At 47.7% G+C, this 16,280-nt stretch overlaps 3 protein-coding genes across 5 annotated transcripts; 1 reads left to right on the top strand and 2 right to left on the bottom strand.

Annotated features, from left to right (window-relative positions):
* Positions 1-82: 82 nt before the first annotated feature.
* utp18 (UTP18 small subunit processome component) lies at positions 83-4,311 on the bottom strand. The gene is made up of 13 exons (XM_084037003.1): positions 3,947-4,311; positions 3,479-3,618; positions 3,295-3,390; positions 3,140-3,207; positions 2,926-3,026; positions 2,713-2,838; positions 2,450-2,624; positions 1,887-1,987; positions 1,720-1,810; positions 1,499-1,622; positions 1,220-1,394; positions 1,006-1,148; positions 83-513 (listed from the first exon to the last, which is right to left on the bottom strand). Exons 1-13 carry the CDS (start codon positions 4,172-4,174, stop codon positions 489-491), a joined length of 1,593 nt encoding a protein of 530 aa, XP_083893129.1. The 5' UTR covers positions 4,175-4,311; the 3' UTR covers positions 83-488.
* Positions 4,312-4,912: 601 nt separating this feature from the next.
* Positions 4,913-12,129, bottom strand: wipf2b (WAS/WASL interacting protein family, member 2b). 3 transcript variants are annotated; one of them, XM_084037833.1, is made up of 8 exons: positions 11,938-12,129; positions 10,810-10,907; positions 10,409-10,688; positions 9,211-9,336; positions 7,927-8,592; positions 7,574-7,798; positions 7,257-7,358; positions 4,913-6,972 (listed from the first exon to the last, which is right to left on the bottom strand). In XM_084037833.1, the coding sequence occupies exons 2-8, from the start codon at positions 10,873-10,875 to the stop codon at positions 6,932-6,934; spliced, it is 1,506 nt and encodes a 501-aa protein (XP_083893959.1). In that variant the 5' UTR covers positions 10,876-10,907; positions 11,938-12,129; the 3' UTR covers positions 4,913-6,931. The 3 variants fall into 3 exon arrangements, with proteins under 3 accessions (XP_083893959.1, XP_083893961.1, XP_083893960.1); XM_084037835.1 differs by having other exon boundaries at positions 10,556-10,688; XM_084037834.1 differs by lacking the exon at positions 9,211-9,336.
* A 962-nt stretch (positions 12,130-13,091) lies between these two features.
* LOC311031430 (uncharacterized protein) lies at positions 13,092-16,076 on the top strand (the record flags this gene model as incomplete). The annotated part of the gene is made up of 9 exons (XM_084037742.1): positions 13,092-13,149; positions 13,524-13,620; positions 13,915-14,038; positions 14,247-14,404; positions 14,506-14,648; positions 14,720-14,897; positions 14,977-15,116; positions 15,238-15,400; positions 15,900-16,076. The coding sequence occupies exons 1-9, from the start codon at positions 13,133-13,135 to the stop codon at positions 16,074-16,076; spliced, it is 1,197 nt and encodes a 398-aa protein (XP_083893868.1). The 5' UTR covers positions 13,092-13,132.
* Positions 16,077-16,280: the final 204 nt, after the last annotated feature.

Below are 16,280 nucleotides of genomic sequence, written 5' to 3'. Positions count from 1 at the left end.
AAGAGAAACAACTGTGACTGAAATATAATAAATATCACACAAGAAAGAAAATTAGGATTTTAAAGTGTGTTTAATAAGCTAAGCTAATGAAGCTAAGCTAACACTTTCTTCCCGTTTCCCATCTGGATTTCAAAACAAAACAAAACACACACAGACGTTACATGTTGAATTGTTTTAGTTCTTTTCTACAATCAAATCATACAAATGATAAAAACAGTCAGAAGGGCCGCATCCAGCCCGATGCTGCTGCTGTTGATGTTGTTGTTGCTGCTGCTGTTGATGTTGTTGTTGCAGCTGCTGTTGATGTTGTTGTTGCTGCTGCTGTTGGTGCTGCTGTAGATCAAACAGCAGTGTGGACTCTCTTCCTGCTGGTGCATTCAGGGACGAAACAATGACTCGGGACAGAAAACTCTGAGAATCAATGAGACCGTGTTACTGCTGGTTCTGGTCCTTGGAAGGGGGTCAGAGGTCAGACCAGGTGCTGGTCCTCAGAAGTCCTTGTAATGAAGCAACCTGAAGACAGACAGAAGACACTCATTTCACTGGTTCACCCGTTCGTACCGGTGTTGCAACTCATTCTGTGACCAAGGAAGCTGGTGCCCTCCTTATTTATTACACAACGTGTTGTTTACTTCTGGGTGGAGACACGAGTCAGGTCTTCTAGTCTTCTGGTCTTCAAGTCTTTTGGTCTACTAGTCTACAAGTCTTCTGGTATACTAGTCTTCTGGTCTTCAAGTCTTCTCGTCTTCAAGTCTACAAGTCTTCTGGTCTACAAGACTTCTGGTCTACTAGTCTTCAAGTCTTCTGGTCTACAAGACTTCTGGTCTACTAGTCTACAAGTCTTCTGGTCTACAAGACTTCTGGTCTACTAGTCTACAAGTCTTCTGGTCTACAAGTCTTCTGGTCTACTAGTCTTCTGGTCTACTAGTCTACTTGTCTTTGTGGGTTCAACCCACAAATCTGTCGGGTCACAGCAACAACAAGACGAGCCGATTGGCTGCTGACCTGAAGAGAGGGGCGTGTCCTTTGTTGTTAGCCAATGAGAAGAAGCCGCTGTGAGGGGAGAAGTCGAGGCAGCTGGTTCGATAGGCCATCTTCCTCTTAGAGACGGGGAAGTTTGAGAAGACGGAGAGGCTGGACATGTGGACCTGGGGGGATGACATCATCATCTTCACCATCATCATCATAATCATCTTCACCATCATCTTCATCCTCTTACCAGGCGTACGGCTTCATCCTCGGCCCGGGAGGCGATGGCGAGGATCTCAGACGAGGGGTTAAAGGCCAGAGAGGTTGCTGACGTCAGCAGGTTCATCACGGCCCTCAGAGGCTTGGGATTGGATGAATTAAGACACGCCTCCTGGGAGTAGATGTTGACCACGCCCGACTGAGACCTGAAACAGATACCTTCCATTAGCTCCGCCCACATGGGTCGTTGGCCATGTTGATCTTTGTGCGTGATTCTAACAAACAGCTGGTGCGCGTGGGCGTGGCTTACCCGCAGGCGAGGTACTGTCCGTTCTGTGAGGCGGCGATGGACGTCGACCTGACGGCGCCCTCATCTGGAAACCTGCTGACACAGCGGCTGGAACGCAGGTCCCACAGGTACACCTCACCGTCCTCTACACACACACACACACACACACACACACACGGAGCTTCATCACACCACTGACAGGAAGTGGCTGTGTGATGTCACTCTGGAGGTCGTGGACTCACCTGAGTTGGCGAAGACCTTGCTGCCGTCGGGGGAGAAGGCAACGCCGATGACATCACCATTGATCTTCAGACTGCGAACGACCTCCTTCGTCTGAACACAAACATGACTCAGCACATTTACTATCTGGGGAGGAGGAGGATGAGTAGGAGTAGGAGGAGGAGCAGACCTTGAGTGTGAGGAGGTGCAGGTATCCGTTGGTTCCAGTCAGCAGCAGAGTGCCTCCTTCAGGACACACGGAGAACTCCTTCACCCGGTCTTCATTCAGACCTGAACACAAACACGTGGGTTCAGACTCCCTGCAGCGCCACCTTCAGGTCACCGTCAGAAGCTCATGCTAGGATGCTAACATGCTAAGCTAGTGACTTTCTATAATCATAACCTGATGTCTCTTTCTTTCATAGTTGACTCCAGATTCACAACCAGATTTCACATCAAACAGTACTTTAATAATAATAATTATAATAATACGACATCTCTGTAAAACAGCGCCCCCCCCGGCCCATCAGCACCAGTTCAGGTGGAGAGTGGTACTGCAGCAGGGAGACGGAAACCCACAAAATGATCATAAATCCAGATGAAGTTCTGTGAGACTTTGATGAGGGGAAGCTGCTGGAAGCAGGAAGACCCCACAGTAAGTGTAGAAAGCTCTGGTTGAGGTGAAGTGGTCTGGACTTGCTCTGGACTGCTGCAGAGTCCAATCCGTGCTGCCAGCGTGACCTCTGACCTCACCTCTGACTGTGTGGACAGGTGTGACCCGGCCCTCCATCATGTCATACAGGTAGAACATCTTATTCTTCAGACTGGTGGCGATCACCGAGGACCCGTCCCGGCTGAACCGGGCCTTGTGGACCGGGAACCTCTCCAGGTGGATGCTCTGGATCTTCGGGTTCGTCTTCCCGTCCACCTGCGGGACAAAAACACGGTCACGTGATCATCTTCTTCACCCACCTGACCAGAGGTCTGATGCCGGAGAGAGGGCCGTTTGGCCGTACCTGGAAGAGGGACACTGATTGGTCGAGGCCGGCCGTCAAGACGACCTGGGCGGAGGGGTGGAACTGGACGCTGGTCAGCCGGTCCTCTGAGGGCCGGGCGGCGTTGGCGTGGAGACATTTCTTAATCTGAGAGCAGAAACGAGACGTCAAAGCATGTTAAAACCTTCAGTATGACATCATTCAGTATGACATCATTAAAGAGAAGCAGCTGACCCGCAGGACATCGCTGGGCAGACGGTCTGAAGACGCCACAAAATTCCCCGTCCTCCTCAGCAGCTCGTCATCCTCATCCTCGTCTTCTTCTTCATCGTCCGCTGCAGGAACACAAAACATGCGGCTCAGTTTCAACGTCTCCTGGCAAAGAGAATATTAAATCAACTGCTTTTTGAATGGAGTCTGGTGGGAGGAGACATTTATTTTATTCTACCTTTCTTCCTCCGCTTATTCACGTTGCTGTCGGCCCACGAAGGAGCTCCGCCCATCGACCTCTGGAACCTGGAGCACACAGACAGGTCAACAGGTGTGTATGTGTGTACACAGGTAGGTGTGTGTGTGTGTGTACAGATGTGTGTCTGTCCTTACTGCTCTCTCATCCTCAGCTGTAGTTTCTGTTTGGACATGGTGGACTCGGTCTCTCCTCTGATCAGGTCTCTACGGTAACGGTGCTTCATGTCCACCCTGAGAGTCACAAGGTTAACCGTTATTATGATTATAATTATTATTATTAATATTGTGTAGAAATCTGACGTGGCCTTCCAGCTCTCACTCTTCGTCCAGCTCATCATCCTCGTCCACCCAGGCCGCCACTCTGCTCGCTGGCAGAGGAGGCTCGTCCTCATCCTCCGAGCCCCCAGATTCGTGGTCTGCGTCCTCCACCAAGGAGACGCCAGTCTGCTCCTGGTTATCCTGCTCAACGACAGGAAGTGATGTCAGCGGAACGCCCGGGTAAACACTGAGGTGAACGATAACAAGACGAGGCTGTGCTCGATTCCTAAATCCAGGTTCACCACAAACCGCTCTGCTCATTTCTTATGGTGCTTTTACATAATCATACTTTATTCCCACAATCAAGAGAACATTAGCTGCTTTTTGAACGGAGTCTGGAGGGAATAAGACGTTCTTTACAACAGGGGAAACGAGGTATGTTGCTCGGCTAACTTAACGACGTTCAACCAACGTTTTTTGAACGGGGTCTGGTAAGAGTAGATGAATAAACCATAGCTACGTCACCGACCTCTGTCGCCTCCACCAGCCTGCCCAGCAGCTCCTCCTCCGTCCCGAACACCAGCTCCTCCAGCAGCTGCACCGAGCCATCCTGCTCCCCCAGCGCCGCCACGCTCTCCACGTTCTCCCGCCGTGTCCGCTGCTCCTCCTCGGGGTCGGACTTCGCCGGTCGGAGCCTCTTCCTGGCCGGTTTCGTCGCCTCCGTCTCCGGCAGCGCGATGACGTTCACGTCCTCCATGTTTCTCACGCGCCAACTAAACCAAAGTCCCGAGAGAAAAGCGCAGATTTAAGCCGCGGCGACCCTGAATCCGTGTTTTCATCCGCTAACGTCGGAACATGTGGAGACCAGTGTTTTCCTTCAAGTGCTTCCGGGAACGTGACTCCCGAACCCGGAAGAACAAAGTCTGCCCCCTAGTGTTCACTAATGTTCACGTCTGGTCGTTTCCCCCACGGGAAAGTAGTCAAGTCAAAAATATTAACATTAATAAACTAATACAAATTATACAAATAAAACATTAAATAATACAAAGTACTAATACAAATAAATTAAAAAAAACACAATTTTAAATACTGAATTAAAGTAAGAAAATGCTAATAAAAATAACACAATATACTTAAATAAATACCAATTGTAAAAAGTTTGAATACATATAGTAGTAATATCCTAATACAACTCAAATGCTAATAAAATAATCGACCTACATACTGACTATTTGAACAAATTGAGACAATTTTGGTTGAAATATCTAAAGAACATTTATCAAAGTAGAAAAATACCCAAAGAACTTTGGATAAAATAGTCAAATTCAATGTTTTTAAATAATACTAAATTTTTTTTTTTTATGTAAAGCATCTTTAAAACATCTTCATGAAGACGCAACTGGTTTCTACAATTATTGATCTTCTTCCAGTCATTGATTGATTTGAAACTTGTGTTTGTGTCTCCTGTGTGCGGTTTACTGACGAGGAAACACAATGAGAAACCACGAGAGTTTATTTCAGACAGCTGCAGGTCAAACACAGAAGCAGTAAGAGAGAGAGCATGCCGTCAGACCGGGACCACGTCAGACCAGCAGTCCCAGTCCGAGCCTAAAGCTACGATCATCACCACAGTTAGCGCGACTGTCCGTCCTTCACCACCGGAGATAAGTCACTTTATTAATAATCATCATTATTTACATGTTTTAATCTGTAACCAGATTTACAGCAAACAGTTTGTAAGGCAAAAAGGGGGGGGGGGGGGGGGGGGGGCAGTTAACGATGCATCATCTTCACACACACTGCTCAAAACCAAGAGAAAGTAGAAGAGGCTGTTTTTTGAAGGGAGTCTGGTGGGGAGCTGAAACCCCGTTAGCGTGACGGGAACGCGTCTGTGCGACGTCGTGACGTCACAACGAATAATCACGTCCTGATTTAACCAGTAAAAGGTTCATTAACACGAAACACTGAGCCGCTCGGGGAAAGTTTTAAAGTCAGAATGAAAAACACAAACGTGACAATGTGACGATTTAAATATAATATTACATTTAAATATTATATTTGAATATAATATTACATTAAAATATAATGTTACACTTAATATTATAACATAACATTTAAATATATTGTTACATTTAATATAATATTACATTTAAATATATTTAAATGTAATATTACAGGAACAAACTCAACGTCGTGAGAATAAAGACGAGAAGAGTCACAATAATAAATGACGACTTCTAGCTTTAGGTGCAAAGTCATAACATCAGAAAATCAACACGAATCTTATGAGATGAACTGGTGTTGTTGTTGATGATGTCATCGCTCCATAAAACACGCTGGACTCTGATCACGTTTCCACTCCCCACTTCCTGTCTCCGAGTCCTTGATGATAAAACTCGTAACAGTTTGACCTTAAATTAAAATGACTGAACTTGTCGTCCTTTAGCGACCTTGAAGGGTAATTACTCTGCATGAAGGCGTCGCCGTGACAACTAAACACAAGGCGCTCAAACCCAAAGCAGTTTGTAGTTAAAGTAGACGAGGAAGGAGGAAAGTGTCCTGATTGTCTGTTCACCCCCCCACATCACTCCAACATGGTACAAGCCGCTGCAGCAGCAGCAGGAGGAGGAGGAGCAGGAGGAGTCAAGTTCCTCCATCTTGGCACTTAAAGACGCAAACTCCCAAAAAAAGGTGCATCCCATCGCTGACATCACCAGGAGTCATGTGTGATGATGATGATGATGCAGGTGTGAAGTATTTACAGGTGTTCTCACATGCCTGTCTGCCTGTCTGTCTACCTGTCTGTCTGCCTGCCTGTAAACAGGAGCTGCTTTCAGTCCAGTTAATCCAGATCCAGATCCAGACTCCTCCAGGTGAATTGGTCGTCATGGTTTATGAGGACGTGGTGACCATTAAAGGAGCAGTTCAACGTTTCCTCATCAACAACACAGTGTAGTTAGCTTAGCTTAGCATAAAGACTGGAAGCAGATGGAAACGGTTAGTCTGCCTTTTAAAAATAAGTCTGAAGACTCCTGAACATCTGAGAGATCAACTCCTCCTCCTCTCCTCTCCACGCTGCATCATCCTCCTCACGTCTCCTCCTCCTGTTTCCGTCTCCTCCTCTTCATGTGTCCTCCTCCTCTTCACCTCCACATAACTCCACAGGAGGAGCTGCTCTCACAAACAATAAGTGCAAGTGCAACAACAACAAAGTCAAGGTGATCAGGCTGAGAGGGAAGAGGAGAAGAGCAAGAGGAGGAGAAGGAGATGGGAGGAGAAGAAGAGGAAGAGGAGGAGACGGGAGGAGGAGAAATAAGGAGGTCAAAGTTTGCAGAGCGAGCAGGTCCTCCACATCACTTTCATTCTTCATCAATTTCCTGCTGCGTCCGTCACATGATCATGTCTCCTCAGCCAACCAGCTGTTAGCGTAGATGAGGCGGTGATGACAAAGCTGGAGATGTGATGTCGTCAGACAGGATGGAGGGGTGCGAGTGTGTGTTCGTCGTCATTCGGTTCACCTCCCAACAGGAGGCAGTGGAGGAGCTCCTCTCATCACTGCAACACAGAGACAGACAGATAGTAGCCCACATGAGTCCAGAGACCAGACCAGACTATGTGGAGAAACCAGAGCCTGTCTGTGGTCCAAACAACAAGGTCTCTGCCGTATTTATGTCGAGATGACCTTATTTGGAGTGTTGATGGAGCGGCTACAATTTCAGCATCCTTTTCATCTACTTATTGATATTAAATCACCGATCAATACTTTATTCTGGGCCACGGTGAGCGTGTACCTCTGTGAAGTACAGAGTACTGTAGTACTGAGTAGAGTATAGTGTTACCTCTGCTGGCCTTGCTGGGGTAGATCTTGGCGAAGTGTCGGTACTCGTCTGGAGGAGGGAAGTCGTCCAGAGGATGGAACGAATACTTGGACTCAAAATCATCTGCAGGAGGAGAACAGACTGTTTTCTCTTCTTCTCTACTTTATTTAACGGTACAACAACACAAGACAAATAAAGGAGAGGTCAAAGGTCAGGGGATGGAGAGACGGGTGGAGGATGAAGGCGAGGACAGACCACAACAGTCTCTAATAATCAATACAAGTTAACTATCGAAACCAACAACATTCATCAGCATATTGATCGTCTGTCCGACTCACCCACAAACGAACGAGGGATGGAGGAGGAGGAGGAGTGTCCGTTGCGGAGGGGCGGGGGAGGCGGGGGAGGAGTAGCAGGGGTGCGAGTAGGAGGGGGGGGAGGTTTTCCTCTGGCGGGGGGGTCAGAGGAGAGGGATGGGCTACCATGAGTCCTGTAAGGAGGAGGGGGTGGGGCTTCTCTGCCACCTGCCCTCAACGACGACGGCTGGACAGGAACAGGAGGAGCTAAGGAGAGAGATCAATACAGGTGATCAATACTGGTGATTAAATATGAATAAATAAAATAAGCTGATTATTAATAATCAAATGAAAGCAGATCAATATTTAATATTAAGGGTAAAGAACACCCTCACCTGCTCCTCTACCTGGCGTCTCTCTTACAGGGGGCGGCGGCCTGGTGGCGCCCTGCTGGGAGGGTGTGGGGGAGGCAGGGGGTGGAGGAGGGGCGGGGCCTCTGGTGGGGGTGTGGCCTCCAGGTGAGGGGGCGGGCCTCTTGTTGCTGAGGGAGTTGTGACGCTGCGGCAGGTCGGGCGCCGCCTCTCCGCCACCTGTCGGTCCGTTAGTGATGCGATAAGGTGGATGGGGCGGGGCCAGGGAGGAAGAAGAGGTGGAGGAGGCGGGGTTTCCTCCCGAGGTGGGAGGCCGCCTGCTGTTGCCAGGAGACGGGGGAGGTTTGGATGGGAGGGGTGGGGTGTTGCTCGGGGTTGGGGGGAGGGGCTTCTCTCTGTTGTAGGAGGAGGAAGAGGGAGGGGAGGGGGCGTTCCCACGGCGACAGAGAGGAGGTGGTGGAGGGGGGGCAGAGGAGGAGTGTCTCATGCTGGTGGAGGGGGAGGAGGCTGCAGAGGAGGGGGAGGAGGAGGGGGAGGAGGACAGGTTGGGCAGAGAGGGATGCTGGGAGCGACTCGTCTCCATGGGCAACAACAGCGCCTGAGGGGAGGGGCTATCTGGGTCGTCCTGGCGATGGCTGGGGGGGCGGGGCGCTATGGCTCGAGTGGAGGGAGAACGTCCAGAAGACCCGTCTGTCAGGAAACATGATGTCACAACGCCATTAAACAACGTTCAACAACGTTCATTTGACAACGTCTAACTACGTTTAACAATAAACAAGGTTCGACAACACTTTAACAACATTAAACATTAAACAATGTTAAACATTAAAACATGTTTAACGTAAACATTCAATAACGTTTAAAACAAACAATGTTCAACAACATTTAAAAACAATCAACAACATTTAAAACAAACATTAACAACATTTAAAACATTTAAAACATTCAACAACAGTAAACAACCTTTAACATTAATGTTTAACAACGTTCAACATTTAACAATGTTAAAAACGTTTGAATGTCATTGAACCACGTTAAACAACATTTAACAATGTTTGACAACATTTAACACAACGTGTAACTTCATTCAACAATGTTAAACGTTTGACATCGTTTAAGAATATTTAACATCATTGAACAACAAACATTATTTCAAAACATGTAACCACATTTGACGACAATCAACTGGAAATATAAACTGACTCCTCATTCATGAAACATACTAATAACAACAATAACATAACTGTAATATATTCTATTGAAAATAATGAAAATAAAGAATTGACCGAAGTTAGAAACGTGTTTCACCTCCGACGGCTCTCAGTTTGGGGACCCCGCTCACAAACAGCCCTCCTATTGGTGGAACAGAACCTGACGGGCTTCCTGCTGTGCTGCCATTGGCTCCCCCTGTTGCTGCTCCGCCTCCTTTGGGCTCTGAGAACCACAACCATTGGAGAGGTGAATGAGGGCTCCGCCTCCTGGGGAGATGGCATCACTACACGCGACGATGACGCGACGATGACACTACGATGACATCACTGACTGCATGAGGACGTGTGTGAAGGGGAGGAGGGATGCAGGCAGATCAGGTGACAGATCAGGTGACAGATCAGGTGACAACATCAAACACCGAGGTGAGATGACGTGAGATGAGGCGAGACGGTAAAAAAGTGTTTACGCTCCCACGCAGCTCCGATGACATCATCGACAGCACAGCGTGAGTGACAAACAGACAGTTGTTACGCAACATCAGAATCTATGACATCACAGGGCAGTTTATCACATGTCCTGCATAAAAACATTTCTCATGTGTTCAGACAGAAAGAGGACCAGACTGGACCAGACTGGACCCTGAAGCAGACTGAAGCAGACTGGACCAGACTGGACCCTGAAGCAGACTGAACCAGACTGAACCAGACTGAGCCAGACTGAAGCAGACTGGACCCAGAAGCAGACTGAACCAGACTGAAGCAGACCGGACCCAGAAGCAGACTGAACCAGACTGAAGCAGACTGAACCCTGAAGCAGATTGAACCAGCCTGAAGCAGACTGGACCCAGAAGCAGACTGAACCAGACTGGACCCAGAAGCAGACTGAACCAGACTGAAGCAGATTGAACCAGCCTGAAGCAGACTGGACCCAGAAGCAGACTGAACCAGCCTGAAGCAGACTGAACCCAGAAGCAGACTGAACCAGCCTGAAGCAGACTGAACCCTGAAGCAGACTGAACCAGCCTGAAGCAGACCGGACCCAGAAGCAGACTGAACCAGACTGAAGCAGACTGAACCCTGAAGCAGACTGAACCAGCCTGAAGCAGACTGGACCCAGAAGCAGACTGAACCAGCCTGAAGCAGACTGGACCCAGAAGCAGACTGAACCAGCCTGAAGCAGACTGGACCCAGAAGCAGACTGAACCAGACCGTCAGCCTGGCGCTGATGAGGAAACATTGCGGCTGGCTGACCCCCTGCTGCCTGTCGCCCTCTAACACCACAGAAGTAGTCTTACTGTCTGGCAGGGCGGAGCTCCTCTGCTGCTGGTCGGACGGCGCCCCCTGCTGCTGAGGCTGGCTCTGCGGCTGGTGTAGGTACTGGTATAAGCGAATGTATGGGTGATCAGTGGGAGGTGTTTGGCTCTTTGGTGTTTGGCTCTTACTGTCGAGCAGCGGAGCGCTGCGGTCGTTCACCACCGCCACCTTCTTCAGCCGGGCGCCATTACAGATGTCTGTCAGCAGAGCACCGCGACCTTTAGCCTCCTCTCTGCTCAGCTTGGGGGGGCTGGTGTTGGCCTGGGGGGTAATAGAGGTGTTTAGTGTAAATATGTCACCCTGTTAGATAGCGATTCTAGAGGTGTTTAGTGTAAATACGTCACCATATTAGATGGAGACTCCAGGTGTGTTTGTGTGTTACCTGGCTGAAGGTGGGGGGAGGTGGGGGTCCCCCTGGTGGTGGGGGAGGAGGGGGAGGGATGGGCATCCTGCTGCTGTTATGACACACACCTGATCCCCCTGAAACACACATCACGTATTTTATTCTGCAGCAGTAACCATGACGACGTGAACTGATAGCCATAAAAAAACAGAGTATTATTGGAAATGTTAAATTGTTTCATTTCTCCAGTTTTTGCGACGCTGCAAAACAATCTGGCAATAAAGCCGAAATGCCAGGATGGGGACAGAATAGAGTGCAACACCGGTGTCAGGTGCCCAGCGGTTACTGGTGCAGAGGGATCTGGTTTATATCGATGACTGATTGATTGACTGGCTGGTTTAAATGTCTGCAGGCTGTGAGGAGGACGGAACATGGCACACATTCACACAACATAAGTGTCTTTTCATGGAGGACGTCCTTAAAAACCAACCAGGTCTCACTTACAAACCACGACATGTAAGACTTGTTAAACCTGAAGTCAATCCCTGCTAAAAGCCCGGCCCAGATATGTGAAGCATTTATTCTATTTACTCCATCCAGACCACATCAGACCAGGTCTACATCAAAACCCTCAAACATGGAGGAAAAACCACGTTTAAAACCTGGTTTTAAATCTTTGATTGTTTTTGTCAGAAAAGTGATTTTCTTTTCTCCGTCTAGACCACATGAAACCAGGTCTCGTTTAAAAAACACAGCTTTAAAAGACTCTTCAGACCTGAACGCAAAAAGCGGTTTCACAACCAAATCCAGATCTGTGACGCATTTGTTGTCTGTGTGAAATCGGGACAGCAAAGAGATGTTCCTGTCGGCTCTCAGCGTCGCCTGATAGGAGCCATCAGCTCGTAGCTCCGTTAGCTCGTAGCTAGCATCATCAGCACCGGCCTCACTCGGAATCTCTGCAGGCTGCTAAGCTAACACTTCTCCTGCTGTTTGGTTTAGTAACCAACAGCTAAAATGAGTCAACACTCCGCGTTCCGCCGCGGAACTCTACGCTGTGCAACGAGAACAAATAGAGCACGGAGTTAACGACGCAGCTAGCCGTGTGTTAGCATTAGCGGAAGCTCCGTGCAGCATCGCCGCCTCATCCACGCAGGCTCTGAGTCCTACCTGAAAACGTGAGCGGCTCCCTGCTGCTTAACTCATACCTCCACCTGTCTGCTCGCTGGCTTCATGTCTCTGTCGGGCTTTACAAGTCTGTCGTATCTGTCCTCAGAGGACGGCTAGCTCCGCTGTTAGCTGTTAGCCGCGCTGCAGAGCTCTGCTGAGATTTTTGATTTCTCTAGTGAACACACAGGAGCACGTGACCTGACTGCGAGGACGTGCACTGCAGCTGCAGCACAAACATGCCAGACACATAACATAACATTATATTATATTATATTATATTATATTATATTATATTATACAATAATCTATATTTATATATATACATATATGATAAATAGATACCTACAATTAAAGAAGTAATATCACAGTCAAAATAATGTTACAGTTCAACAACAACTTCTGTGAGGACATATTTTATAAAATAAAATCTTATATTATAGCTACATTACACGATAAAGGGTTTAATGGTTGTGGGAACATTTGTGCTATATGTACTTAAACACAAATCCTTTTGTTAAAGAAATTGTTCAATATTAAGCTTCAACATTTAGATTTGTTTTCTTATGAAATGTGACCTCACATTCTCTGTTATTGTGTACATTTACCCATCATTTCTAGAAATACATTTCAAGATTTAAGATTACAATTATTGAATCAGACAAAATGCCACGAAGGTCTTAGTCACGGTGTAGTCTGTTGATGCTGTTTTATTTACTGTCACTAGATGTCACTGTGAATGTCAATGTAAAACATTGTCAATGAAGTAATTTTTCAGAAAGAAATCCTGATTGGAAACATAATACAGGCAGATGTGATTACTGTGGGAAAAGAAACAATAGAGCCAATTATACTTTATTGTCAGAAATATGAGGAAGAGAGAAGGCATTTGATTCAAAACTTCCCAAAGATAAAAGTACTACTACTCAAAGTACTAATATATGTTCTACAGAAGAACTCAATAAATGAGTGTTATCAAGTACTATTTCAGTATCTTAGACAAATAAATATAATTGAGAAAATATGAGTTTATTCTTATTATTTATTTTTTAATATTGTACCAACATATACCAGTTGGTGGCGGCAATGCACCAAATAGTTGTTTGCCAACCGCCAATACATCTCAAAGAAGAAGAAGAATCGGAACGGAGCAGCCAATCAGATTGCTCCTGGTGCCGCCGATATTTGAAAAATATAAATGGCCGATGTTCGAGCGTAAGTGTCTATTGTTTTACTAATATTTAACGCTTTATAGTCGTATTACATGTTTCATCGAGATTGTTGAGTTTTTAACTGAAGCGGCTGAAAACATGAGAAAGTACGTCAGTCAGGAAGCAGCCGGCTAGCTGAAGCTAACGGCTAGCTGAAGTTGACGTCAACTGCTAGTTTTCAGTCAGCTAGCTGAAGCTAACGTCTCTGACTGCTTTCAGTCAGTGACGTAGCGTCGTTCTAATTATTTACGTCATTAACACTAACTGACGATAGTCCACAAAGTACAAGTACCTGCAGAGCTCTAAACGTACTGCGTTACTTTCTCCGCTAGTAGATAAAGTGTTGCGTTCATGACACTCCGTTCGTTTGTGTGCCAGTGTACTGCAGCGCTGTGATCCGGCTCTGCTGGACCCCTGCAGAGACTCGGAGCAGCTGGACTGTGCTGAAGCAGCCAGGATGGTCCTCTACTTGACGGTCTGTCTGCCTCTCTCTGACACACTGAAGTACTCTCTCAGTTTACTGCAGTAAAAGTATTCCACAGTGTATAAATACTCTGTTGTAACTATTAGTCCTGGATTCCAAATGTCACAGTAGCGTACTGTTTCCGTCAAAATATTGTTGCGATAAAATGTCACATTCATGTTGGAGTTCAGCTGTGGACCTGGACCAGGACCTGGACCAGGACCTGGACCTGGACCAGCACTGTAAAGATTAAATATTCCTCAGAGCAGCTGTGTGAGAGTGACGTGGATCTGTTTGTGTGTTCAGGACAGCCGGCGGGTCCAGAAGGTTCTGGGTCGGCAGCTGTTTGTTCTGGACTCCATGATGTCCCTGCTGGAGGGTCTGCAGTCCGTCCAGGACCTGATGGCACAACCCTGTCCCCCCCCACCTGGTACACACACACACACACACACACACACACTGTATACAGCCAATAATATCAATCAATCATCCAATCAGAGCTGGAGAATGTGATCAGCTCCTCTTTTCAATCAAATCAATGTGATAATTTTTTTAATGCAAACATTTTGTTTTATATCATTAACTGTTAATTGACGAAAGAGTGTGTGTGTGTGTGTGTGTGTGTGTGTGTGTGTTAGGGGGCGGGGCTAGGGCCAGCTGGAAGGCTCTGAAGGCCAACAGCAGGTCTGGTCTGGAGGAGACGGAGACGCTGCTGAAATCTCTGCAGGATAAAATCCAACAGATACACAACAGACGACACACACTCACACACCTGGTCCAGCATCTGCACAACAAGGTGGGTCACTCACTCACCAACCCCACTCACCCATCTCACTCACCAACCCCACTCACCCCCCTGTGTATTAAAAGCCCACCTTGTCTCCTTGTCTCCTTCAGAAGCAGCAGTATGAACAGCTGGAGGAGTCTTTGCAGAAGGCCAAGAATGCATTGCAGTCATGTGATCGTCAGCTAACCCAGCTCAGGGTGGAGTATGAGGTGGCGCTCGGTCACCTGACCAGCTGGCAGCATCTCAGAGACGAGTGAGTGTCATCAGGTCACATGGGCTCGTTGGGTGGTTCTGATTGGTCACTGACGTCCAATCACCTGTCAGGCTGCAGGTGTATGTTTCTGCCGTACAGGACGTCATGCAGATCAACCTGCTGTCCTTCAGCCAATCAGAGCTGTGTCTGGAGCTCAGGCCACGCCCCTCCTCTAACCTGTCGTCCAATGAGCCGGAGCCACTGAAGCTGTCGGTCACCTGGAGCCACGACGACCGCTTCAGACTGCAGGTAACACCGTCGTCAGCGCACACAACCCTGTCTGCTGATTGGCTGGATCCTCTTAAAGTGACGGCATGTCTGTGTGCAGAGCAGCGAGGGCCCAGCCGGGCTGGTGGAAGAAGGCACGACGGGTCGACGCTCAGAGCTGAGCGCCGCCCTGCTGGAGGTCATGCAGCTGTACCTGGCGCAGTTCCAGCTGCTGTCTGAGATCCAGTCACTGAGATCCAGGTGAGCCTCCACTTCCTGTCTGACGAGACCACTGGTGGTTGTGATTGGCTGAAAAGGTTCTGATGTGTTGAGCGGAGGCCACGCCCCCCTCAAGAGTAATGGACACGCTGTGTGTTTTCAGTTTCGCCATTGACTGGTGCCCTGCTCAGCGGGAGCTGGTCTACCTGAAGTCGGCATTGCTGGTGTGTCGCCTTCAGGTGGAGGACGGTTACCCCGGCAACGGACGGGCCTTTCTGCTGTCGGTACGCAGAGACGGGCATCCGCTGGACACGTCTGGACTGAAGGTAGCGTCACACGTTCACTGTGACATCACACGTTCACTGTGACACATTTACTGTGACATCACACGTTCACTGTGACATCAGGTTCACTCTGACGCGTTCACTGTGACATCACACGTTCACTGTGACATCACGTCCACTGTGACGCGGTCACTGTGCCATCACACGTTCACTGTGACATCACCAAGTAGCAGCAGGAAGTACTCACGTCTGGTGCAGCAGAAAAGTACCATAGTGTAGAAATGCTCCAAGTACAAGAGTATCAGCATAATAGTACATGTAATAGTACAAACACCAATACATAACTTTTGGTGAAAATGTTTCAATTTTCTTCTTTACAGAGACTCAGTTATAAAAGAACTAATGTCTCTCTCTGTCTGTCTGTCTGTCTGTCTGTCTCTCTCTCTCTCTGTCTGTCTGTCTGTCTGTCTGTCTGTCTGTCTCAGCCTCAGCCTCATAAAGTTGATCTCAGTCTGACCGACTGGTTGGTCTTCCTCTGCAGCTCTCCTCTCATCTGATCATCTGCTTCTTCTTCTCGTGTTTTCATGTTGTTGTTCCGATGACATCACTCTACAAAATAAAGCTTCTACACCAACAACAGACCCTGTGTGAGTCCTGGTCTCTGTACCAGGTCCGTGGACCTGGTCCCCCCTTGAACACGAGCTTGCAGCAAATGTAAAAACCCATTCTTAAAGAAAAAGATAATCAGCAAAACATTTAGAGAGTGTGTGTGTGCGTGTGTGTGTGATATTCATTTAATTATGGGATGCAGTATTTAAAAATGTCAACCAGTACCACAGTAGTAATAGTCCTAGTCAACTAGTACAACGGTAGTACTAGTACAACGGTAGTACTAGTTGTTAAGGTAGTCTAAAAACTTCAA

The sequence above is a fragment of the Eutrigla gurnardus genome (assembly GCF_963514095.1).
Source record: "Eutrigla gurnardus genome assembly, chromosome: 20".
Taxonomy (NCBI): domain Eukaryota; kingdom Metazoa; phylum Chordata; class Actinopteri; order Perciformes; family Triglidae; genus Eutrigla; species Eutrigla gurnardus.
This window is presented reverse-complemented; position numbering and strand designations above follow the sequence as displayed.

Excerpts from the sequence above, each read along its gene's own strand:
- utp18 (XM_084037003.1), bottom strand. The coding sequence starts at position 4,174 with ATGGAGGACGTGAACGTCATCGCGCTGCCGGAGACGGAGGCGACGAAA. Across the intron at positions 1,811-1,886 it reads TGCACCTCCTCACACTCAAG|ACGAAGGAGGTCGTTCGCAG; the intron begins GTCTGCTCCTCC and ends GTTTGTGTTCAG. Across the intron at positions 1,623-1,719 it reads CAAGGTCTTCGCCAACTCAG|AGGACGGTGAGGTGTACCTG; the intron begins GTGAGTCCACGA and ends GTGTGTGTGTAG.
- wipf2b (XM_084037833.1), bottom strand. The coding sequence starts at position 10,875 with ATGCCCATCCCTCCCCCTCCTCCCCCACCACCAGGGGGACCCCCACCT. Across the intron at positions 9,337-10,408 it reads GAGCTCCGCCCTGCCAGACA|AGCCCAAAGGAGGCGGAGCA; the intron begins GTAAGACTACTT and ends TGTGGTTCTCAG. Across the intron at positions 6,973-7,256 it reads CCCCAGCAAGGCCAGCAGAG|TGATGAGAGGAGCTCCTCCA; the intron begins GTAACACTATAC and ends TCTGTGTTGCAG.